At 50.0% G+C, this 25,741-nt stretch overlaps 7 protein-coding genes across 7 annotated transcripts; 2 read left to right on the plus strand and 5 right to left on the minus strand.

The window, feature by feature from the left end:
• Positions 1–5,011: 5,011 nt before the first annotated feature.
• On the plus strand, positions 5,012–7,271 carry PFICI_14476 (uncharacterized protein; the record flags this gene model as incomplete). The annotated part of the gene is made up of 3 exons (XM_007843057.1): positions 5,012–5,645; positions 5,703–5,789; positions 5,845–7,271. 3 exons carry the CDS (start codon positions 5,012–5,014, stop codon positions 7,269–7,271), a joined length of 2,148 nt encoding a protein of 715 aa, XP_007841248.1.
• Positions 7,272–8,256: 985 nt separating this feature from the next.
• PFICI_14477 (uncharacterized protein) lies at positions 8,257–9,516 on the minus strand (the record flags this gene model as incomplete). Its single annotated transcript, XM_007843058.1, has 3 exons — positions 8,257–8,892; positions 8,960–9,198; positions 9,336–9,516. The coding sequence occupies 3 exons, from the start codon at positions 9,514–9,516 to the stop codon at positions 8,257–8,259; spliced, it is 1,056 nt and encodes a 351-aa protein (XP_007841249.1).
• Positions 9,517–11,139: 1,623 nt separating this feature from the next.
• PFICI_14478 (uncharacterized protein) lies at positions 11,140–14,589 on the minus strand (the record flags this gene model as incomplete). Its single annotated transcript, XM_007843059.1, has 1 exon — positions 11,140–14,589. One exon carries the CDS (start codon positions 14,587–14,589, stop codon positions 11,140–11,142), a length of 3,450 nt encoding a protein of 1,149 aa, XP_007841250.1.
• Positions 14,590–16,456: 1,867 nt separating this feature from the next.
• PFICI_14479 (uncharacterized protein) lies at positions 16,457–17,992 on the minus strand (the record flags this gene model as incomplete). The annotated part of the gene is made up of 1 exon (XM_007843060.1): positions 16,457–17,992. One exon carries the CDS (start codon positions 17,990–17,992, stop codon positions 16,457–16,459), a length of 1,536 nt encoding a protein of 511 aa, XP_007841251.1.
• A 533-nt stretch (positions 17,993–18,525) lies between these two features.
• PFICI_14480 (uncharacterized protein) lies at positions 18,526–19,419 on the minus strand (the record flags this gene model as incomplete). The annotated part of the gene is made up of 1 exon (XM_007843061.1): positions 18,526–19,419. One exon carries the CDS (start codon positions 19,417–19,419, stop codon positions 18,526–18,528), a length of 894 nt encoding a protein of 297 aa, XP_007841252.1.
• Positions 19,420–19,694: 275 nt separating this feature from the next.
• PFICI_14481 (uncharacterized protein) lies at positions 19,695–20,143 on the minus strand (the record flags this gene model as incomplete). The annotated part of the gene is made up of 2 exons (XM_007843062.1): positions 19,695–19,843; positions 19,903–20,143. 2 exons carry the CDS (start codon positions 20,141–20,143, stop codon positions 19,695–19,697), a joined length of 390 nt encoding a protein of 129 aa, XP_007841253.1.
• A 1,040-nt stretch (positions 20,144–21,183) lies between these two features.
• PFICI_14482 (uncharacterized protein) lies at positions 21,184–22,598 on the plus strand (the record flags this gene model as incomplete). The annotated part of the gene is made up of 4 exons (XM_007843063.1): positions 21,184–21,627; positions 21,702–22,032; positions 22,156–22,366; positions 22,427–22,598. 4 exons carry the CDS (start codon positions 21,184–21,186, stop codon positions 22,596–22,598), a joined length of 1,158 nt encoding a protein of 385 aa, XP_007841254.1.
• Between the last annotated feature and the right edge of the window lie 3,143 nt (positions 22,599–25,741).

Here is a 25,741-nt window from a genome sequence, read left to right on the forward strand (position 1 = left end):
AATGCCAACGAGATTTCCGTTTTGGGCCAACCGGTGTCGTGCTACCCACCCCAGGTCAGGTTAAGGCATTGGAGCATACGCACGCAAGTCATTTCCAAGTCCGCCACGAGGTTGCGAGGAGTGCTCAGACCTCAAGACAACCCCGGCCGATGAGAAGCGAAAATCTCTGGCTGTCTAGGTAGAATGATGCCAGCCCGAAGGTCGGGGCGAGGAGCTGTCAAAGTCCCCATGTATACGTGTCTTGGTGCGTATGTACTCGTGGCAACTCGTGGGTGCACGGTGTTTCTATCTCTAGTGGTGTGCCGAGTTGCATCGCAGAGGCGTTTCTGCGAAGCACTCACGGGCAGTACGGCTGTGCTGTGGTATGAGTGGTATGCATAACCTGAAACCTCAACGAAAGAGACTCCTTTGCGTTCCAAAACAGAGCTTGGTAGAACAATGGAGGAATGCCAATTTTCTACAAGATCTTTCAGATAGTGTCACTTGCAGAGCTTCTTTTTAGAGTTGATCCAAAAGTAGATAGATGTGATGCAGATCACAGCGACTGGCACACGCTTGGAAGAGTATAGGCTCATCAGCATTATTCCGTATGGGGAGGTCATTACCCAAGAGCCGCTGGAACAAACTTAGAGCAGGGTGTTTTAATGGTGAGATATCGGCAACGTGGGGGGTTGCTCATGATGATACCTTGGACGACTGCGTCGACATGTTGCACCCGTGGCCCGTCGGCAGCCTAGTTGTCCGGATGGTATTGCGCATGTCATAGGCGCTGCCGGTTTTCTATACCCGTTCAAGATACAGACTCCACAATCTGCTACGACGCTGCGGTATTTGGAGTGGGCACGGCGTCTTTAGACTGTGGGAAATTTTCGGGACTAGCCGGCAAATTCTCAAGTCCTGCTTCGAGTGTTTCACTGCAGCTTTGTCCCTCGAGAAAAGCCTCGACGCCTCCTCCCATATCTCTCAGTGAAAGTTGATCGCCACTGTGTCTGGGCTTAGAGTCCGAGGTCCAAAGTCGAGCTCCAGAGATACTGCAAAGTGGATGCGTCTGACCCTTGGCAAAGTGGAAAGATAGGCGAAAAGGCTCAATGGCCTCTTGAGACGGTGCAATCATCGGTCCGCAATGTAAGCTCTAACGGTCGCTGATAATGACTGCCGGAAGACGCCTTTAGCGGTAAGGCCAGCTTCATTAGAGTGTCTCCATTCATGGCTTGCTTAATGTCGGCACTTTTGACTGCGCTCTGCACAGGAGATGGCAAGACGTCTTCAAACGAAGATCCGGGAGGAAAATTGTATACGTAGTACCGTAGGCAATGGGATGTCTTTTTTCCCCCCCTTTGCTTTCAGCGAATGATGAGCTGCTGAAGCCTTCTTCCCATAAGCAAAACTGTAACTGGAACATCAGCTGTCAATGTGAGATAGCCTAAATTCATCTTTCCAAGATCTAGTGTATCATAGCCGCTCCTTGGTTGGCACAGGTATACCACAATACTACAGCAACTCCTTGTTTATTACCTTGCGCAAAGCACTGGCCAGATGCTGTCACCAATCAAGCCGTCCACTGTGTCGGCGTAGGTAGCATGCGGGGAGCGGTTCATGGTAGATAGCTGATTCGGCTGCTGTGCCGTTCCCCGCCTGTTCTTGCGCTGAATTCTTAAGCCGATTAGCTGGTGATCTGTGCTTGGATTGCTGCACGTCCATATTGCCTGTCCAGTTGTTTCCGAAGGCGGGAAGCACGTTGCAACATCAGCAAAATGCCCTTATAAGACGACTTTGTTATAGGAGATGGAATATATCATCTTGGGATGAATGACGCAACAAGCTTCTGCCCAGACATGCCATGCTTGACACTTATTGATGGTTGTACTAAACTTGTGTGTTTCTTTTCTGTCCCAGTGCTCGGTGACGAACTAACCCCCAAGGAATTTGCCGGTAAAAGAGGTGTACGCTTTCGGTCACCAACGTCGCAATATAGACGGCTGCTCAACCTACTATTGGACGACAGGACTGGCAAGAGACCATGCAATGACTGAACTGCCCTAGTTCCAGCCAATTGTCAACATTCAAGTCGACCATGACTTTTCTTTGGTCATGAAAATTGAGTGCTCACTTCCACCTGAAAAGGAATCACTTGCTGAGGCATGAAGATTGTCAGCCAGCTATGATCTGTTCCTACAAGTTCAGTGTGAACCGGCAAGGATGAATTTTACACTGTGCACTATTGTTGAAGAAAACGCCATTGATCGTTCTGAACTTCATCCCATGGACGATCAATACTAATATGAGCATGTTCAGGTAACCAACCTCGACAGCACAAGTGAGTCCAGCTCGCGCACGGCCTCACACCTTGAGAAAATTCTCCTCGACTGTGTTTTCGTGATGAAACGACATGATGTGGTTGCACAACAGCTCTTCGTCTTCAAACTAGTCAACAGTAGGAAATGCAAGCTCCAGAACGGTAACGCGCATCATGCATGGGTTGACCATTCGGGCGAAGTCCAACCCACACCTCCATATTCTTTTGCAGAAAGGCCCTGTGTCTTCACACCGAATCACAGCTGGCGAATCTCGAGATCCGACGTAAACCGTTTCCTCATATTTTCTGGCAGAAGCAGCAAGCTGCTGGGAGATCTTTTTCATTCGTCAAGCTTGTGAATGGGGAAAAAATCTGTGTGATCTTCCTTAATAGAGTCATGAGAACTGACTCTACTTGGGGTACTTCACAACCACAACTCTAGGGCATAGCGGGTAGGTAATAAGCTCTAGATTGCCCCTCCGCCAGTTCTATCAACACCACCATAAGGCTTAGCCCTACTATATGACCCTCCCGTTGATATTGCCTCAGCCTCGCATTTCCGTCCGTTACAATGCGTCAGTTTTCTTTTGGTTTATATCATGCTATTTGACTTGAGAAAAATTGTAATTGGCAACAGCAAGAAGATGGGTGTGTTCCAGAAGCAATGGGATCGACGTGAAAACCAGACAAAGTCCCATGGCGGCCTAGTCTGAAAATGGCGCTCACCGTTCCCGTGGCCTTGGACTGTTGACGCTGAGCCCTTCCCGCCCTCGAGTCTATCTGCTGCTGCTGCTACTGCTACTGCTACTGCTACCTAAACTACAATTCTTTTTTGGCAGATGCTACCTCGTCCACGTAGTCCATGTCTCGCGTGTCTATCGTGCTCGAGCTTCTGTACGTTCCCGCATTGGTGGAAAGCCAAAAATCGACCACCCATCGCGGGTTGCGTCAGGTCTAACACGTTTCTACCTGCCTTCTAGAGCATCGCTGCGAGATCTCTCATCCAGAATTGACCATGTTCACTCTCTCTCTGTGCTGCCCTGTTATCTTGTCGCAAGGTATGGCCTTGTCACTTGCGCCGTTACCAGGTAGCCGATTTGGGTTCCGCTCCGTACCCTGGTTCGGCTCTCAACTTGCTCCGCGCCTGTGGCCGCGAAAGCACTCACGTCCAGAGCGCAGACGTTTGTCCGCTTGCGAAATGAAGGTCTAGAAAGAATCGATCATCACCGTCGCATCAGAGTGGCCCCCTCCCTTGCCTCTTCGGCATTGAAGACCACAGCACTGGGGATATTGATGAGCGCCATGGCTGCGAACTACTGTGCCCAGATAGTAAAAAGCGACATTCATACCCCCAACAGGCCCCAGGGCCTCGCACTGGGAGGTATCTCGAAGTACACCCACGTTTCTGGTATAGTCCAGCCACTGGGCGCGCTACTTGGACGACAGGTGTGGTGGAGGCGCGTACACAGATGACATGGGTTTTAGAGGCGCCAAGCACCGAGTCCAAAATGTCTGCATCCGTCCATTGTTGGCACCATCGACCATACTACTTTTACTACACATCTACAAAACAAGTACTACGTACATACCGGCGAGAGAGACAAAGTGTGTGTGGGAAAAGGAGCGAACGATTCCAGCCCAGCTTACCAGCTCACCAGCCCATCAGCCCACCAACCTTCTCAACGTTGGCTCCATTTGACCCCGTATTGCTGTCTCTCATCACTAGATCCGATTTTAGTCACCATAATACTTCATGTGCGTAGAAACTAGTTCACCACGCACGCTACACAATACAGCATCATCGCTCTAGCGGAGTTGTCCAGTCTTCCACTATAATCATAGTTGGTTACTGATCTTTTCAAGATTAGGCACGAACCCATGCCCCCCTCTTCTACTCGGCTCGCGGCATGCCTGAAGAGTACTATGGTAGTGACATGGGTATCAACTGCGCTGAATGGGAAAGAAGTGTCTAGGTCTATTGATGTATCTGTCTGTCTGTCTGTCTGTCTGTCTGACCGTCTCCCTGCCTGCCACCAGGAAGTTGCTCAAGAGCCCAAGCTGCGCTCTCTGCAGGTCTTACCATGTATGGAGCCAGGAGCCAGGAAGCCCATCATCTCACGAAGCGGCAGACAAGCAGGGTCCGCACAAATGAGTGGAGCAGCTACACTACTCCATGATCTTGCGCCGCCGTTCTTGCCTTGGGTCCCTGTCCCTACCCTACAGACCCCTACGTGACCAGGAGGTGATGTGCATCTCCCGTCCATATCTTGGTCTCCGCTAAGTAGCCCCGCGGTATCATTTCTCTCCGGCTGGCCTAGATAATAAGATCCTCGATACCGCTGATACTCTGATCTTGACCCTCATCTTGGTTATTCTATCTGACCTGTGAATATTCGACCTCTTTTTCTTTTTCTTTGTGGTTGAGCATTCCATACGTGTAGTCACCGACGGCCACTTGCTAACCAATCCAATATTGGTTGAAAGGCCTGTCTTGTCTTACACCCACCCATATCCGAGAGTAGCTCCAGCTCGCCTCCAGCATCCCTGCATGACCGCCGTGGTATTGGACGCATGACCTTTGGCGGGGGGTAGTTGATCTTGAAACCTACCAGCTTCGTATCGATATATACTTCCTCTTTCTCGCCGACCCGGAATCCCGACAACTCCCCACTACCGCTCGGTGCAAGTAGAGCGCAAGGCTCGCAATTGAGAGATATGGACGCCATGATGCCCATGTTATCAGACCATGGAGACATGTCCTGGTCAGAAGGCCAAAGTTCATCATCCCCAGACGACAATAACAGCAACAATAACTTGAACCCCCTTTCCCGGTCGCCAATCTGGGCCACGCCAACAATGACAGCAACGGCAACAACACGTTTGGAGACTGGCCAACTATCGCCTGTTAGTACTGAGCTGGAGATGCCCGCAGTAACAGCTAGCCTTCCACATCTGATACACTCGGCAACCTCGTCGAGTCACGGCTCGTGGACAAGTTACAGTGAAGGCGACGATGCTGACCAAGAGCACGATCATGACCTTGATAACGAGCATGAACATGATGTCCAATGGGACAACCACTCAGATGACATGTTAATTCCCAAGTTGGAACCAACAGAGGACGATGACTTCCACATGGAGGACTTGAGAGAGGCACCACTGACGACGCCGAGACCCGCGTCTGGAAACCCGGCACAAGGCTTGAAGACGAAAAGACCACGAGGTCGGCCGCGGAAACACCCATTGACGCCGCACGTAGCAACAAACAAAGTAGCCAAGGGAAGGTCAAAAACAGGTTGTATCACTTGTCGCAAGCGCAAGAAGAAGTGCGACGAGGCAAAGCCTCGATGTAAGACATGGACAATCCATTCACGTTTGCTCCATGACTGACTGTGTTTGTACTTAGGCATGAATTGTGAAAAGAATGCTGTCGTGTGTGAGGGCTACAACGAAAAGACGATATGGAAAAGCGGAAAAGAAAAGGCCGACGAAGGTAAATGACATCGCTTATCTGTCCCCGGTTGATTATACTGACTGATATGCTTTAGCAGCACGTCGATCAAGTCAGGAACTCCCAGTCATTACACTGCAGCCAATCTTTCAAGGCGTTGAGACGCCAGAAGATATGGTCTTCCTGAACCACTATATTAGCCACCTGAGCGGCGTGCTCACAGTGGAAGGACAGTTCAAGAACGCCTTCAAGGATATGCTACTTCAAATGGCAGTCGAACACCGTGGACTGATGCATTCTATCCTATGTTTGGCAAGCAAACATATTGACTATAATACACCCTATGGCGCCAAACTCCTCGAGTCCAACCCTAAAATCACTGCAGAAAGTCTGGCGGCACGATCCGAGTTTCATCATCAGGCGGCCATGACCAAATTCTACGAAGATATCAACCAGGAGACCAACACAGACCTGGCTAAACAGACAGTCAATCTGTCGGTCCGGTACGGGCAAATGCTTTGCCTACTGCTCAAGTCCATGGTCGAGGGGAAATCCGACGGCGAGCACCGTCTCCATCTCCAAGCCTACAAGGGGCTCATCCAGGCATCACCACCAGCCGATTCTGGATTCCTGGTGTTCATCACCGAGTTCTTCCAGTTTCACGTCTATGCCGACGAGCTCATTCGTTACCCGGATGTGCGCGCACCTCGGTTAGCCCATGAGGACTGGGTACCATGGCTTCCGATTCAACCTGCGCGATTGATCGGCGTTGCTGATGGCCTCTTCAAATTTCTCAGCCAAATCACCACCATCCGCAATACGATACGCAACAATATGCTCAATGATGTTGACCCGGTAGTCGACTACGCCTCGCTCTTTCGGGCAGCAGAGATAGACGCTGCTATTCGGGAGTGGACGCCACACTGGCCACCAGGTGACAGCCGCGAGCGCGTTGGACTTCTTTACAAGCAGATGATGTGGGTGTACCTCTTTAGAACCATTTACCCGCCATCTACCACGACGGCAACACCGCCGGCCATGCCTACGGATCAGTATAATCGACCAACCTCACCGCCACTTTCACCAACTTCACCCGTCCACTCGGCGCGCGACCCACACGCGACGACGGACCGGTTGCGAGTAGCGAGTCATGCGCTTAGCAACAACTGCCGCGGCGAATCGCCCGCGCCTATACGCTACCCGCCACACCACGATGCGCGCATTACCGTCGCCGTCGACGAGTCCTTGGCCATCCTAGACTCGATCAAGCCGAGCGACCCATGCCAGACCTTGCTCCTCATCCCCTGCCTCATCATTGGCTGTGCCAGCTTTGCGCCGTCGCAGCAAAACCGGATTCGCAACACTTTGAAGGGTGTTCGCGGTTACACGGGCCTGCGCAACTGCGATCGCCTCATGGAGCTGCTCGAAGAGATGTGGAAGCTGATGGAGCGCGGCGACTGGGCGGCCGTGTGGGACTGGCAGGCCGTTGCCAAGGGCATGGGACTCGACTTTTGCGTGGCATGAGATCTCTCTCCATCACCCGGCAGAGCATCTCGTCTTGTTCCATCAGTGAGACATTTGAAGGACACTCACGACCTTGATACGTTACCCAACACACACTCACACTCCCTCCCTCTTGCATTAGCCACCCTCCATCCGAATCTTGCATCTTGCGCTTCTTTGCATCCTTGTTTCTTCCAGGTTTCGCTCCCTCGTATATACCCCATTTCGTGTACTTTCTTCTAGTTTTGTTATTTAATAGTGCATATGCATTTGCAAGGACGGCAAACAGGTGGACGAACTGCAGTTATCAAACAAACACAACAAACGGGACATTGTGGTGGTGTATTGGTATACATGCATACCACTTGAGTTTTACCAGATGGAGATGGAGGGGAAGAGAGAGAGAGAGACAGAAGCTGGCGCACATGTGCGTGCACGGAACAGAGTATACCCAAAATATTGTATGAGGCATATCGCATCGCCAGGGCTGGGTTCCACATCACTATCACTTTTTTGCGGGAAAACGGTAGATACAAGGCATAGGGGGGTCTTGATTTTGACGTTTTGGGGAAAACACGTATTATGAATGGCGTTTTAGAAAGGGGTATGTCTTACGGGTTGGGTCTTGTCACATCGTAGCAAATGTCGGCTTGTTGGAATTAATGCATTTACAAATAATGAAATGGAAGGGGAATGATCTGGACATGTATTTGCAATTTAAAAATTATCATCTTAAGTCGCCTTGAATGACATCGTGCAGTCATGACATTTGCAAAGAAACGCGTGATATCACTTTCATGGACGGCATCTCATGATGGGTCATATTTTTGTCTTGTTTCTTTTCATTTGTTTCTTGTGTAGAGTCGAGCTAAATCCGGATTTGTAGACTATCTCATGTGGCCCATGTTATTCCTTCTCGATTCAGCTTTGCTCACTAGGTAACAGACACCGTCAGCATCTGCACCAGCCCCTCCGGCACAAGAACATCAAATGGCATCAGATGTCTTTAGAGGTGGGCACTCACCTTCTCCTCGTTGGGCTTGACCTCGAGCAGGAGCTTTCCAGTGTTGCGGCCTGCAAAGAGCTCGTCCCAAGCGTTCTCGACGTTGGCGAGACCGCCCTGAATAATGTGCTCGGCGCGCTTGATCTTGCCCTCGCTGAGCCACTGGTACAGCTCCTTGCGCGCAGGGACGTACTCGGTCAAAAAGTCAAAGACGATGAAACCCTCCATGCGGATGCGCTGCGTCGTCACCTGGAACAGGTTGCGGATGCCCTTGGACTCCTTGCCGGGCGAGTTGTAGCCCGAGATGCTGCCGCACATAACGAAACGGGAGCGGAACGCGGCGCGGCTCAGCGCCAGCTCGAGAATCTCACCACCCACATTGTCCCAGTAGACGTTGATAAAGTTGGGCGTCAGCTTGACAAAGTCCTTGGTAAAGGTTGGCGACTTGTAGTTGAGGACCTCGTCGAAACCAAGCTCTGACTTGAGCCAGTTGCACTTGTCATCGGAGCCGGCAATACCGATAACGTGGGCGCCCTTGAGCTTGGCAATCTGACCGACGACGGAGCCCGTGGCACCAGCAGCGCCTGAGACGACCACCACGTCGCCAGGCTTGACGTTGCCAATCTTCTCCAGACCAAACTAGCAAGTCGGCACATGTTAGCTCTTTGTTTCTCTCCGACACCACTTGGACCGAGTGAGTACTCACGTAGGCCGTCAGGCCCGTCATGCCCAGGACACCGAGCGAATCGGTGATCCGGCTATTCTGTGGCAGTTCAACCTTGTCAAGGAGCTTCTCGTCAACAATGGCCATCTCGGTCCAGCCGATGGAGGCGTTGACGATATCGCCCTCCTTGAACTTGGGGTTCTTGGATGCCAGAACGCGGCTGATGGCCGAGCCCCGCATCTTCTCGCCAATGGCTACTGGTGGCAAGTAGGATCGAATGTCTGCAAAGTAGTCGATGAGTTAGCCGAAAGAGTTTGAAATTGCGTATATGCAGTAGCATGGCGGTATTCAGCGACACTGGGAGATCTCTCGTCGAAACCCGCTCAAACAAAAAAAGAGGCAGAAAGTGGCCACATACCATTCAACCAGCCTCTCATGGCAGGGTCCAGAGACAGGTATAGCGCCTCGACGAGAACCTGGCCATCCTTGAGCTGGTCGGCAGTAGGAGCCTCGGTCTTCTCTGATCTAAAAGTCTGGCCATGGACGATATTGCCCGTAGGCCTCTCGTTGAGGTAGTAGGTCAGGATCTGGCGGCCCATGTTGGCTTTGTTATCGACGAGTTCGCAAACGTTCGGGGGTCGTAGGAGCGTTGGGGGTTTGGAGTTGAGGAGTTTGTAGTCGGGTATAGTATCAAGATAACGGGCCAAGTTTCCCAAGACTTGATGTTGGTGTTCTGGTCTTTTATGTATCAGAAGAGTTGAGGAATGTATTTGGAATCTTCGCTGGTCTTCCGAGGCGACTTACACTTCTTAATAAGCCATGACCCCTAACACAAGAGCCACTCCGTACTTGATCTCCTCCATTGCCGTTGGGCTGCGCACTTCCGGAGTGGACGAACCGCTTGTCCCATGGGTTGCCCCTCCATCGAAACACACTGACGTTGACGAACTCTAAGCAGAATGCCAGGGCATCTAGAAGAACTGGGTTTAGCACCATATTGCCATTGGTCAATTGGCCTCGGCGATGACAAAAAAGGGTATCCCTGATCCGGATAGCGGAGTCATATTAGTGGTCTTAAGAGCGTTTTCTACTGCCCTCTGCATCTGCAATATGGTGAATTTCTAAGGCGACCGATGCCAGAGGCCCAGAGCCACTTGCTTGCGCCGTGCCGAGGTCAACAGTGGGGCCGTTGGTAAAGAATTGCACCAATGGCCTATCGAGTCTCTAAACTTCTCCGTTCCCACTGTCTATGAGCTTGCTTCGGAGCTAAATAAACTGTATTTTCAATACCAAAGATTTGTGAAGACGAGATTGTGCACAGAACGTATTTATAAGCTGCTGCTCCGTCCAATACAAGCCGAGGCAGTTGAATCATGAATGCACAGAGATGACTTAGTCGCAAATTCGACTCCGCTGTTAAGCAAATTAAATCTAGGCAATGCACACAGTAACAAGTGTTTAATTTTGCACTTGATCAGATGACGGGCCTTGCATTTACAACTCGAGAGTAGCACAAACAAAAAAACCAGCAAGATATTTTCATGCACTGAGTCTCATTAATAGACTATGGATCTATACCTTGGTACATATATAGTATATACCTCTTCGACACCATTGTGCAGTAAGATACCCCTTCTGTCCAATCATGCCCAAAGGAGTTGTGTCTAGTTTTCAATGTCTAGAGCACTCACTGGGTTTCGAGCAAAGGACCGATCCATGATGCCTTGTTTGAGACGAACCTCTCCGCACGGCTGCAGTCCGCCATGCAGCAGATGGCGTTTCCATAAGACATGGCATGTTTAAAGGTATCTATCTGCCAGCAGTTCTTTTCGAACTTCAAGCTGTGGCATGGAATACATTTGCGGTGTCTCAACATGGCCAGGAGTTGTCAAATCGCCGCCTTAAATTCAAGGAACGGTCTCACCAAATCATGAAAAGGAATCGCAAGAAAAGAACTCCCAAACTCCAATGATGCAATTGGGAACAGGAGTGCCAGAACCACAGCTGGGTGGTGGTGCCAGCACAATGCCCATCTGGCAAAACATGCCTAGCGAGGCAAAGATTGCAAATGCTGAAGTCGGTCAAAACGTAAATGGTGACCAAGTACAAGCACTCATGCAAGTAAATGAGGCCTTCACCGATAGGCGGCAAAGGAACTTGCAATGTCTGTGGGCATTGATTTGTGTTTAGGCGAAGCCGTACTGGCGTCTGCCCTTCGACTTCTAATCGGGGAGAACGGCAGGTATGTCCTCGACGTCATCGGCGTCGGTGTCACTGCTCACTTCGGCATCATCCTGTGCAATCGTCTTCGTGACCTTGCTCTTACGAGCTCTGCTAGGCTTAGCTCGTGCCTTGCCCGCTGCACGACTTCTAGCTGAGTCTTTTCCCTGAGCATTGGGCAAAGTAGAAGTGCCGTGTGAGGCTTTGCTGGGCTGTGCCTCTGGCGACTGTTCAATCGTGGGTCGTATTTTCTGTGAAGACCGGCGTGTCTTGGGCTTCGACTTCTTCTTGGTCTCTGCTTCACGAGCTGCAGCTTCTGCGTACTCTTCTGAGGGTTCATCGCCTTGTTGTGAGCCATTCTCTGACTCTTGAATCTCAAGATCGTTCTCATCTTGTGCGTCCAGGTTCAAACGTTGAGGACGGCCAACATCAACCTCATTATTCTCGACATCCTCTTCGTCGTCCTCATCGTCGCTCTTAACGGCAAAATGAGGAGTTTTGTACATCTTAGTGTTGCGGATGATCTTGCCGACCTTGTGTTCGAGCGCCTGGGTTTCGGCATCCATGTCCATCTCTGATTCGGGAAGAATGTGGACTTTCTTGGATTCTTGGTACTTATCCATTTGATATCTGGCAATCTCAGGGACCTGCGTATTGCTGGTCCAACCAGGCATGGAACGGCTCAGGCGGTGCCAAGCAAGCATCAACGCCGGTCGGTTCCACTGCTCCATGGCCCACCACGTGTTACGTAGCTTGGCCCATCCGATACGGGAGTCTGACGTTGTGCCTGATTTCTTGATTGCCTTGCATATCAAGAAGAGATCTTTGTTTGTCATCTTTTTGAAATCGTCTCGGGCTGTTTGAATAATATCTGCCATCGAGTGACCAGCCTTTCCATCAATATTGCCACCCTCCATTCTTAGACGAAGGTGCTTCCACTTGACCTGGCATTGCAGGCGGCTGCGTGTGTGTTCCATATTCTCACTGACCTGAGCCCAGTCTACGAGCTCTTCGTCATCCTGTGGGTTCAAATCAGACCGTCCATGAGCCTTGAGCTCCCGAATCTTTTCAAAGGCCTCATTAAGAATGGTGATGAGTTTGGCTTCCTCCTCGTGATCCCATACATCAGTCCTTCGCTTGTCGCCGCAGACAACATAATTACGGATGCGGTCTCGAACGTCAGCGGGGTGTCGATTGATGAGCTGACCGAGCAGCTTGAAGTTTTTGCCGTGGATCTCATACAATTCGGCAAGCTCGTCGTGCTGCTCCTTGGTCCAGGTGGCTCGTGCAACAAAGTTGTGGTGTGTCTTGCGTACCTGATTTATCACCTTCTGCCGCTTTCTGTTGGGGCAGGAATGATGGACGTAGTTCCAAAAGTCAGTCGTCTTGGCCTCTTGTGGGTTCTTTTGCACCATGTCATTGATTTCAACATCAGTGAGATCATGCATGTCACGCCATTTGTCAATGGCCTCTTTGAGGTTGCGAATGTCGTTGCCCGTAAAGGGTCCAGTTTCTTCAGCTTCGGGTTTGGGGTTGGCAAGTCTTGTGACTTTCTTGGACAACATGCGTGTGAAAGTGGGTGCTGGCGTCGCCGAGGGACGCTGAGAGCTTGAACCTGCACTACTCGGTCTAGTTCTCATCATCAAGTCCGTGATTTTGGCTTGCTTTTCGCTGCCTTGCTGCCCATGAGAAGGATCGGTTGCATTAGATTCGGGAACCGGATTCTTGGCACGACCTTTACCCTTGCGCGAGGCCGCAATGACCGCAGGAGACGGCATTTCATTGAATGCTTGCACGTTATCATGCGCTTCGCGATCCAGATATGACGATTTGGCGTGTCTTGTCTTTGTTGCACTGCTCTTGGAGCCACTTTGTCGTGCAGTCTTGGACTTTGACTTGGAATTGCTGGCAGCCGGTTCATGTGCTGGGCTCTCCAGTGCTTGTCTTTCGTTGGGGACAGCTGAGTCATCCTCGTCGAGTCTCTCGTTAATGTCGGCGCCAAGGTCGTCAGATCCCAAATGTGACTCGTTTACATAGTCATCATCTGCATCGAGATCCATGCTGTCAGCAGCATCCTGAATGTGCTTCGACACAGGAGATTCGGGACGTTCGCTGGATGATCGTGCAGAAGTTGCCTGTCTCTGTTGGCGAGCTGCACTCGGTGAATCATCAGGAGCAAAGGTTTCCAATCCTGCTAGTCTCAGTCTCTTGTTGCTGACAGCGGCCATGTTGCTCTTGGTCGGAGTAGAGTTCTTGCTTGCGTATCTCTGCGAATAATACTCTCTGGCAAGGTCACCAATTCGACTGGTGGAGCCAGGCAATTCTGGAACCGCAGAGGATCGTTCATCGACCGCTGGAGACACGGAAGTGGTACCAGTCATGGCTACATCGGCGCTCTCTCCACGGGGGGCCTTTGAAGCACTATCGCTTGCCTCCTCTCTTTGTCGCTTGCGTGACTTTTTGTCGGAATCCTTTGATTTGCGCTTACGGCCAGATGGCTGTGCGCTCGAGTGCGCATTGGCGGCGGAGCTAGCCTGAACATGCGAATTCGTGTTTATAGGAAGAACATTTGATTGTCCCTCATCGTCGGGTGTAGGTAGCTGATTGGGATCCTCCATGCGACTGTCATCAACGGCCTCATTCTTGGACTCAGTCTGCATATCCACATTGGTTTGTGCAGACCCTTTGGAACGCTGACTGCCGAGACGACCAGGTTCATTTGAAGCGCCATCCTCGACATTGCTGTCGGCGACATGGTCAAAGTGCATCTGGGATTGCCGTCCCTGTCCTAGAGATTCGGGATCGTCATGGGCGCCAAAGTTGGGATTGGCTGCAAGCAGAGAAGCTCGCAGTTGTTCGGCTTGCTTGGCGGCCTTTTTGGCCTTCTTTCGTTCCTTGCGATCTCGCTTTGCCTGTTGCTGATCCGTCACGTCGCCGAGGGAGGAGGCTTGCCCATCACCAGGGCTGGACTTTATCCCATCCAAGTCCATTGACGACATGGGCTCAGTGGTAGAAGCAGTTTTCTTGGCCATGGCGCCGTTGGCAATGTCCTCCTCTTCTAGATTGCCTTGTTCAGTTAAAGATTGTCGCTTCTTAGATTTCCCTCTCTTTCGCTTTGCAGCCTTTGGCGACACAGCTTCAGAGTCCTGGTCGAGGGAATTGATGTCTGGCTCGGCTTTGACAATGGCAGACTCTGGCGACTGTGAACTTTTCTCAAACTTGGGGATGGAGGTTCGACTGCGCTTTCTGGACGGTCGCGACTTGCGACTGGGGGAAAGTGGAACTTGGCTCGAGAAGGCAAAGTCCTGGGATGATGTGTTGATGCTGCTTGATTCGTCGTCGTGCTCTGTGTCCTGGCGCAGGTGATCGCCAACCGGGGATTGGGATACTGAGTGTTCGTCGTGAAGAACGTCAAAATCTGCGCGCTCCAATTGACTGGCTTGCTGGCCCATGATGGTACATGGTCCAGCTTGTGAGTCTGTCTGTCGCTCAAACTGGTCAGCGAGTTGTGATGTTTAGCACGGCCGGCAAGAATGAAGGGACTAAAAAAAAAAAAGTTTCGAAAGCTAAGATCGAAGGTGCGTCGTACTGGATGCGGCGGGGCAAGCGCGACTACAATGGAGCCTGGCGCGCGCTGGGTCGTGGAATTTTTCGGTCGCGACTGGCAGACTACCTATCTGAGGTCGTTTGTTGTTTGAAGGAATTTTTCGCTGTGAGAGGCCAGAAAAAAAAAGGCTTGTTCCCACCAATTCGCTCTTGTCTCCCTGATTCGGCGCCGAGTGAATCGAAAGTACCCGCTCAAAGGTAGCTTGACACGAGAGCGTTCTGCGATCAATAGAGAAGAAAAAGGAAATACAAAGATTCAAAGGTCTGGCTTGGCAACTTGGGTACACTCCAGGCAGCTTGGACAGCTTGGGCAGCTTGCACAAGTGTGCTTGCTATGCTAGGCCAGGTACCGGGTTGCCAGGTGAGATGGAGGTACTTTGCAGGACCTAGGTGGGTGTGATGCGTCACTGTGATCTGGCGTTCAATACTGATTGGTTTGTTGCGGTTAGTTGTCTGAATCCTTGAGGGCCCTGGTGTGTGGCGTCGGGTGTGCCCAAGTGCAGTGTCTTGTAGATAGGTCAGGGCAGTTACCGGTAGCTGTGGTGAGTGTCGATTGTTCTTGGGCGGTTGATTCTAGTGAGTAAGGTAGGAACCAGCCCTGGAGTAGTGCCAACTGGTAGGGCCTTTTTAGCCAGGCACCTTCCCACTGTTCTTCAGTTCATCAAACTCTAAAAGTCTGCTCAGCACTAAAGGCGCTGTTTGCTGCGGCCCGCGGGGTTCAAGTTAGTGGCTAAGCAGCCAGCTTTGCCAGCGTAGAAACAATGCTTACAGCCTTTCAACGGCGGCCGCTGGGCGCTATCCTTTTCAGTCTTAAATACAGTTATCTGATAGAAACCGCAGACAATCATGAAGTCAGTTGTGAAAACTGACAAAGTATTGTCTCTGGTCGGGTTGCATCTTGCGACAGAATTCCGAATTGGGATAGATGATTATGTTGTTTGGATTGACGTTCAAAAGGGTGGGATAATCAAATTCTGGACCTACCTGGGTTAGACGATGGTACTGAATTGAGATGATGCGTCGTCGAATGTCCTCTTGATTTTTCTCGTCCGGAGTTGGCCCCGTCTGCACCTCCTCAAGGAGTGGGATGGCAAGGATGGACGAGAAGTATTAACGTCGTCAGACAAGGGGATGGACGAGAAAAAAAAGCAAGCTTTGAGTTTCGATAAAACGACCTTGTAAAGAGTCGACGTTTCTTCTTGTCTGCCCCCTATCTGTAAGTGGCGGGGATTTGTCACTTTACGTGGGATGCGCACCAGTAAGGTTTGTTTGCAGAAGGAGAGGAATGATTGATTGTCTTTCGCGGATCTCGACGGGGTTCGTCAATTGATCGGGGGCTTGGCAAGTTCTCTGGCATGCTACAGATATCTTGATAACTCCACTTGGTGGTCTAAGATGCGGACTGAAAAGTACCTTGGCAGGTCCAATGTATACCAACACTTGGCTATCGAACAATCGCGAGAGGTTGTTTCTGACTCGAAAGGTTGGCGGACCTGCCCTCAAGATGCGAATAGTAGTTTTCCACAAAGTGACTCGTACTCTGTACACAGGCTGAGAGGAAGAAGCAAACATTTAAAAACAGGACTGTGATTGGGTCCGGACACTGCAAAGACAAAGCGAGATATCTTGAACTATTTGCATCTACCCAGGCAGTGTGCGCCAAATACCAGATGCCTCGACAACTATTTCATATCTTCTGGATGTACTCGTTCGTCAAGCACTTGCTACTGCAACACTCAATCGCAGCCCCTCTGGTATAAGGAGCTTCCCCTGGTCTTCAGCTGGATCCGTTTCTCTCCTCTTCTTCATCTCTGCTACAAAGAATTCATATCGCTCGAGCCATCTATCATCAACTCCCCTCATGGGCTCGTGGCCCAATTTCTTCGCTTCTGCATTAACCCACTCCAGAATGCCATTCATGTATGGAACCTCTTTTCTCAGGAGACTGTGAAATGTCTTGCTGCCCTCTATCAGTCCAGCCTTGCGCTCGTCATACTCTTGTCGCAATACTTCCTGACTGGGTAGAGCCGCTTTCCCGGCAAGGAACCGAGAGACAACCTCTGCCTGGAAATCGAACAAGGAAAAGGTCGAAGTGTAGTATGGAACGCCGACGAAGATCAGTGTAGGATCCGGTATGTAAAAAATGTCCTTGTGCAGATTATGGGTCGTCAAACCGTCTTTGCTAACCACGATATTATCGTCAGCTTCCTCTGTTGGGACGGATGGATCCTGAAGTGGTCCCAGGAATGGATAAGACGTGATGTATCCCGTTCCAAGTACAATGACATCCACATCGGTCAAGACGGTGCCGTCTTGGAGCACCACATCACCCGCGGCGGAACCTTCATACGAGACGAACTTCTCAATGCCTCCAACTCGCTCGGCTCCTGGGGGTAACAAGCTCGCTGGAATATCGAATTGTCCATCTCTGGAACTCTGATACACCCTTTTGGCAACGGCGTGGCTTTCTCGGACAACATCAAGAGACGAGACACCAGCCCCGATCACAAAGACAGTCTTGTCCTTGAATGGCTCGGGAGACCGGTATCGCTTGCTATGCGAGATGCTTTCCGGGTGGCGTTCTTTCCACTCCTTGAGCCCAGGGATATCCGGGATCTTGGGCTCATGATAATGACCACTCGCCACAATGACTGCATCAAATTCCCACCGTCTTCCCAGGAACTCAAAGTCGGAACCCGTCTTGCGGAGTGTTCGGGTATTCACCACCCACTTTCCGGTTTCCGTATTTTTCGATACACCGTCGACGGTCGTGTCAAATTGCACGCGCTCATGAGCGCCAGTATACATAGAGAGGTCTCTAATATATTGGTCGATGTGGTCTTGGCTGACGAAATCAGGTGTGCCTTCTGGCCAGTTCATCAGCATGCTCCTCATCAAGGCTGTTGGCACATTGTTTCGCAACCCCTTATAACAAGGTCCGGGAGGAGCATGTTCGATAGAAACGTCTTCAAAAGATCTTGTTTGTGCCGTCAAATCATTGGCTCGTGATATAATGGGGCGACTCTGAGTTGGTGGTGGAGGCTGAATGTTCGGATAGTTGGGCTCCTTGGCGACTCTGTCATCATAATGCCAGACGCCACCTACTTGACTCGATCGCTCAAAGACGGTAGGTTTGATGCCTTGGCGAAGCAAGTGAGCAGCTGAGGTGATGCCACTGATACCGGCACCAATTACAGCAACCTCACTCACGCTTTGAAGCGAATGATCAGTACGGTCAAGTGAACCCATTGCTGCGATTGTGCTGAGCTTTCTGTTTTCGTCCGTACTTGAAGAGAAGGAACAATACGTGGAGCGACCCATGGTAAAATACCAACAGCGGATTGAAAAGTCAGCAGATCTTAACTCCGACCCGGCAGCCAACTCATGGTAAGGGCGCGGTGATTGCTAAGTACAAATGACCTCACTTTGTACTACAATTACGTGCTCAGCGCATATGGCTCGAAAGGCTCCAACTGTCTCCATTTTTGTCTCTGGAGCATGGGTTATGGATACAGTAACCCACCAGTATTAGGAAATCTCGAGATAATACTTCTAGAACGTAAGCACTTGTACATAATAAATCGCATGATGGGATGATGGTATAGGCTGTTGGTAGGTCAGTCATTGAAGGACAATGTTCTCTCAGAGCGGGGTTAAAGTCATGACAATAAGTCACATTGTCTCTTGGTCATTTCATCTATCAAAGTATCTTTTGCAGATTATACTATTTGGCCTGCGGCGAGCACGGGGTAGAATTACGAATGGCATCAGCGAGGCCATGTTCAACCCTCTGTCTCTTGTGCCCGCAATTTCTTGGCCCTCTCCTTTCTGTGCAGTACTCTGATCGTTAGGGCAGTGGCAATCAGTCCAGCCGCGACAAACACCATTGTGATGAATCCTTTCTGGTACCGAGGAGATTCGACCTGTTGCCAGATCAACAGTGGCAGCCAGGCCTGAACGACATAGGCCATCTCGTTCATGGTTCCTACCACCAAGGCCCTCTCCTCATTGTCATCACTACAAATCTCATGTGCCCAAGCCATGTTGATTCCGGAGATGCCACCTCCAATCGATCCAAGGATCAGGCAAGTCCACTTCCACCCGTTGGGTATGTTCCAGACTGCCATGCTCGTGTTGGTGATGATGTTAACGACGCCAGAAAACACAATACACGGCCAACGCTCCCCGCGAAACACGGTGTCCGAAGTCCATGCATAGATGAGCGTGAAGATGATCTGGACTGCAGGAGTCAGGGTAGGGTACGAATTGACTGCTGAAACTGAATAGCCTTCACTTTTGAGCCACAAGGCAAATACAGGTTGGCTACCATAGTTCGAGCCGTTGTTGAAGAGAACGTAGAGCAGTGTCAGCATATAAATGTGCCAGCTGCTGAAAATCTTCTTGAACTTGGCTTTGCTGTACCTTCCACGGTTTGCTCGACCTTCCAGTTCCATGCGCCTTTTGGCAAGTTCAATCTCCTCTGGCTTCAGCCACCATGCCCTTGTGATCTCGGGGACATCGGGAAAGAAGAAGAACCCGGCAATGGCGATGGGAAGGCTGATGATGGTGTTTACGATAAAAAGCCACTGCCAGCCTCTATACCCTTGAACGTTATTCAGCCTGTACGTCGCGGTCATCAAGTAACCGGAGAACATAGTGCCAATGGAGCTGGACATGTGAAAGATGCAGGATCGTTTTGCCAATTCATCTTTCCGATACCATGAGCCAATGATGTATTGCATACCAGGGTAAAAGGCTGACTCTGCCAATCCGATAAAAAACCGCAAAACGTATATTTGAGTGGCCGTGGTGCATTTCGACAATGAGATAGTCAAGACTGCCCAAGTGACTTCACATGCAGGTATCCAAATCGACGGGCGGATCTTGGTGAGTAGCATGTTGCTTCTTGATATCAGCAAACGGACAAATTCTGGTGGGCATGCTGTAGGGCCTACCTTGGGATTTCTCCAATGACATATCCTACGGTCCAACAAGTGATCATATAGTTGAGTTGATTGCCATAGAGACCCAAGTCCTCTTTCATCCCCGAGACAAACGCAGAATTGACATTGACTTGATCGAGGTATTTGATGAAGTACCCTAAGTTGTCTTAGTCAGACTTACAAGTTCGATTAAGTATTTTCTGAAATCGTACATACCAAGAGATGCAAATGTCAATATGACTGCATCGAGCTTGAACAAGAATCTTCGCTCCTCTGGTGACTTGTCGAAAGTATCCCAAACATAGGAACGCCATGTTTTCTTCGGATCCTGAAGAACTGGTACCAAGTCTTGGGTTCCGGAGCCGGAATCATCATCACTTGCCGCCGATGCCGTACCTTCGGCAGTCGGCTTCTCGTCCATGATTACGACACCGGACCCGAGCTGTGGAGGTGTCATGTTGAGACAATAAAGTTTGCGACACTGATTGTTTTTGCTGACCAACCTGAATGGCGTAATGGGATTTCGTATAAGGCCCCTGGTTTCACGCCATCACGACCAAAGACGAAGCTGTCCGCTCATGGGCTTTTGTACCTCCTGGTGGTGGTGGAGACATGTAGATACCTGCTCTCGACTTCTTATCTTCCATGAGGAGACCTGCATGCACAACGTTGTGGTAACAGGGCTGGATATGATATTCCCAGTGCATTCATGGGTATTTCATATGCAATATTCAATCTTTTTCACTGCGGTCATGGCGCTATCTCCCGCCACCCAACCGGCAACGATTCCGCATCTGCTCTTGTGCGGCGGCGTCATCCATAACGAGCAATGAAGCATCGCGTAATTGTCAGATGTGGGACATCTGGTGGCCAACGTCCCGGCCGAGATCCTGACTATAATGCCTGGACGCGGGGTAGCGTCGACATTTGCGGATGCTGAAGGTTGAAATGTGGCTATTTGCCATGGATCACATCACCTGCAAGCTATATCGCGTCATGGCCCCTCTCCATGGGGGACCACTAGTATAAGAGCATGTCCCAAAACGTTCGACTATGTCGTCGCATCATTGCTCTAGCTTATGGCGAATCCATTGAGTACTCCAATCCAAAGCTTCAATCATACATTTATGGTTGGTAGCAGTGCTTACATCTTGCATTATCGTGTATGCCGGGAAGCTCTTCCTTCCTCGAACCTGCCCGCTCTCATGTGCAACAGCTTGTCCGGACATCGACTTCTAACCGTGCCTAATTTGATTGGAAATAGCCTCGGACATAGGTGAATAGTACCTTACTGTGCAATATCGAGATATCGAGCATGACAAATGAACAGAGTAATTCCCCCACGCGATGAAACCATCATATGACGAGATGTCGTGGCGGCAGTTGAGTATAAGAGAGTTGTAGCAATGTATCCAAATCTTTTTTCAATTCGCTTAGCATAGCATTATCTCAGAATTCTATTTTGAAAATACACAAGACTCAAACCAACACAAAACAATGGCTCCAGCACCTATTGACGAGCGCATAGTCGATGTAGCGCCGGCCAGAAAGGATACTCTTGGACTGCCGGAGCCGGCCTTGGCGCGCCTGCAGAAAGCCGGCATTGATCTGTCGGAAGGCTATCCATATCGGCCCTCTGCACCGCTTTACCTAGATGACGTCTACAAGATTCGTAGCCAGGAATGGAAACATGATGAAGCAGGCGCTCGTGCTGACAAGTCCAAGAGCGCTTTGCTCTCCGCTGCCACCAAGGTTACGGACTTGACAACCCATATCGGCACGGAGATCGAGGGTCTCCAACTCAAAGACTTGACAGATCAGCAAAAGGATGAACTGGCCCTTCTCATTGCGGAGAGAAGTGTTGTTTTCTTCCGGGACCAGGACATAAGCCCTCAGCAACAATTGGCATTGGGCAAATACTACGGCGAGGTTGAAGTACACGTATGCTGCCCGGATTTCCTGCAATTGTGTCCTTGATGAGTTTTATCAAGAGCTAATGTAAACATGATCAACAGCCACAAGTCCCCCAAGTCCCGGGTCATCTCGGAGTTACCGTGATCTGGCCCGCCCTTCAAGCCACAGAACGCGTAGCCAACTTCCGCAACCCCGGCGGCGCATCACGTTGGCATACCGATTTGGTGCATGAGCTGCAGCCGGCAGGCATCACTCATCTTCATAACGACACCGTACCACCGATCGGTGGCGATACGCTGTGGGCATCTGGCTACAGCGCGTATGAGAAGCTGTCCCCCGATTTCCGCAAGATCATTGATGGCAAATATGCCGTCTATCGATCTGCACACCCATACCTGGACCGGGAGAACCCCGAGGCCGGCCCCAAGTACAGTACGTATCTTAACGCGATTTTTCGTCTTTACCTAGCGCTTTAAGCCTTTTGCATGCAAATTGAGATGAATTCTCAACAGTATTGAGTGTTGTGGATCATTGCTAAACATCGAACGCTTCTAGTTGAGCGTGTTCACCCTCTTGTGCGTGTCCACCCTGCTACTGGTTGGAAAGCGCTGTGGGTCAACCGTGCCATGACGGACCGTATTGTTGGTCTCGACAAAGCTGAGAGTAATGTGATACTCAACTACCTGTACGACGTTTACGAGAAGAATGTGGATATACAGGTGCGATTCAAGTGGACGCCCAGGACATCTGCGCTTTGGGATAATCGGTAAGTTTGAATCTACTGATATTACGCTCATGTCAACGTTTCTAATGCCTATATTTGTAGCATCACGATCCACAATGCTAGCTGGGACTATGGCGGTCATTACCCCCGCCACGGAACAAGGGTTACTACACTTGGAGAGAAGCCATTTTTCAAGCCCGACGCACCCACCAGACGTCAAGCTTTGGGACTGCTGGATCACGATGAGCTTCCAACTGATGGGCCTGTAAACTAGCTCTGGCGTAGTTGACACTCTTGATTGATGTTGATTCTGATGATCATTGTGTATAGCGCTTCTAAACAATGCCTTGATGTACTAGGCGCTTCCGTCATGAAGTGGTATTAGATTGGTATCCATTTTATCTTTGTGTTGTACTTCCACATGGGGCAACCATCAGGCCAACGGCAACGTTGCACGCCTTTATGCTCCAAGGCTGCATAGTATGACAAGACAGGAGGTTGAGACTCCCGCCCCAGATGCTCTCTCATGAAATGCTGAACCATTCAGTGGTAGCATCGAGGCGGACTCTTCAGTTTCCCCCGCGAAGTTTGCCACTTGATATTGTGTGGGACTTAAAGCTGGCAGAGAAAGGAATAGAGGAATACATCATGGAAGAAATAGTTATCAGTCCACTCGACCGTGTCTTTCGAGCCTATATCTTGTCGGGTTCTTCTACATTACAATGATCAATATTGGCACATGCTTGGCGTAGTCAAGCCGAATTTTCGCTATAATCTCCTGATTTATTAAGGTTTCAAGTTTGTGATACCGTTCGTTCACACGCGTTGTTCATCTCGCCCGCATAAACGCAGGTGCACCGATAATGAAATTCCGAGTTTATAGGGAACCGGTCAAAATTGAAATCACGCCTTGATATTAGTAAGGATAAAAACAATCCAATCAACACGCCCATCATGGTCGAAATACCAACATAGTTATTCCATCCAACAAGGCTTGATTTCAAGATATGGCTTCCACCATCCATTGATCGCAATGCCTAGGTACCTAGTAGGTATCCGAGAGCGGAACCTCGGCCCGATCCGCCATACAGGAATTGAAGGAGATCAGCAAGTTTTTGCCTACAAAAGGGCAATTTGAAAACAACTCCCCATTGAATGGTTTTTGGTTATATTACCAGTCACATATTGATGCAGCAACCACGTCGCGATTCATGGGACTCTGGAGTTCTGAATACAATACTGAGGCTGCCTGGGACAAGCTGTACGCGCGTTCGACTGTAGAAAGCAAACACGATCAACGTTACACCAGATAACGCCAATACCATATTGTTGTTACATTTAAAAAGTCAAAAGAAAAGATTGCTTCATTGACAGTCTCGATACACAGTAGAGTCGACATATGTTTACATGGCGGTGAACCTGTCATCCGCCTTACATTCACTAGCACATGCGACTGTGGTCTGAGCAATGATCGCAAAAATAGAAATGAATTACTGCCGCGCAGTTCACCTAGGTATGGGATGGATAAATGAGCGCCCTTGTATCAGTCTTTCCTTAAGTCATGCAGAGCAAATCACTCGCTCAGTGCATTGCACATGTCAACTGCACTTAGACTCATGATCGCAAGGATTCGTCCGCACACTTGCATCTGTCTGCGTGGCGCGCCTATCGTGGCAAATGCTGTCCAGCCGCCAGCTGCGAGAAGTTACATTTTCCTGCATTACTACAATTTGGTTCCGTGGCGGTTGCATTCGGGCGACCGCCGCATTACTGCGTCTGCATTATCGGAACAATTGAGCCGTCGAGTCACTGAAATCATACCAACAGGTGAAAGTACTTCAATGAAACATGATAACCTCAAATGCGACGGCGATTCGTGCCACTGTCTACTTTGTGGGATATTTGCACAATTCCTGGTTGGGAGAATCAGAAAACGGACGCCAAGGAGGGCCCTGTAAAATGGCCCACCAATATCTATGCCTATTATGTAGGGACACTTTGAAAAGGAGAGGAAAAGAAGATTGCCTCTTGTCGAAACTTTCTAAAGGTCGGATCCAGAACAGCGTGATAAGGCCTGGCAGAGATTCCAGAATGCTGAAGTCACATTCGGAGATAAAAGAACCGTTTCTTTGAAACATTTTCGCCAAAAACTGCCAAAGACGACTGATCGCACAAACATTGCTTGCGCGGCTGAAGCCCCACACGGCATCATGGAGCACATTACTCATTCACCGAAGCTTCAAAAGCATTACACTGTGTAGACGACTGATGGAATGAAAAACAAGATATGACTCTGAAAGATTTTTTCCATGATCATTCGGCGCTGAAAAATGCAGCAAATTCTTAATTTAGAGAACCAGCGAGAAAAGAATAACTTCATGGACACCCCAGTAACTAGCGCCATTAGGAATCGAACCTAACACTCCATATACCCCCTTCCAGTGTTGCGTTCACCAACACAGCGCTGATGATGAGTCGCGGCTCGCTACTGCGGTTTGCAGAGTCTCCCAGCAAATATATGCACCAAGGGACGAACATCGTATGCATAAAGTGCTGCATATGAGTGTGGCTCATGGGCAAGCAGTGGCGTCTGCAGTCATCAGTCATAAATTATTCTCTGCATATTGTTACTCTGAGCTGCGTCCTATGAGAACGCATGTATTACCACCCGTGTTGTCCGTTTATTCAATAGAAAGCGGGATCCTTGCAACGATGGTCACCCACAAGTTATCCACCATGCACAGACATCCAATCAGCAACGCATAATTTCTAAATTTCAACTCACTTTTACTGTGTAATACGATTGATGGGTTGCTTATAGAAAGCCCACTCTTAAAACCTTGAATGCCGGTAGCCTCCGCTATATGGACCGGGCATGCACAGGCCCAATGAACCATTAAGCGGCATGAAAAAAACATCCGGAGTGCTCCATGAAAATAAATAGATGGTAACAACAAGTACAGAACATGGAATCGAGACTCGAAGACGAGAAAAGGTAAACAGAACAAAAAAATTTGCTCAACCCGGACAAACCGGAATATCGCCTCGGAATTTCCCACAGATAAGCTCAACCTCGCAGGGTACGTTGACCATTCACGATTTCTCCGAGAACCCCGGGCTGGGGTTGGAAGATGCAAGGTACTGGGATTTGACTGCACCGCTTTGGCTCGAACAGTACCTCCGTGAGCATATTTCTTGGAGATTCCCAGCACTGCATCGACAGCGTACAGATGTGCCGACAAGCAGGAGCAGCACCTGAAGCGCGCACTCTGCAGGCGCACTATGGCACGACAGGAAACGGTAAGCAGCGAAGGAATGACGATCTCTGCTTTGACCCTTCAACTCCAGGTTGTCGGCTCCACGCTGAAAGGTCATCGCGGCTATCCACTGCGCGGTCCGCAGAACGTAACTGGACAG

Source organism: Pestalotiopsis fici, assembly GCF_000516985.1.
Source record: "Pestalotiopsis fici W106-1 unplaced genomic scaffold PFICI_Scf_13, whole genome shotgun sequence".
Taxonomy (NCBI): Eukaryota; Fungi; Ascomycota; class Sordariomycetes; order Amphisphaeriales; family Sporocadaceae; genus Pestalotiopsis; species Pestalotiopsis fici.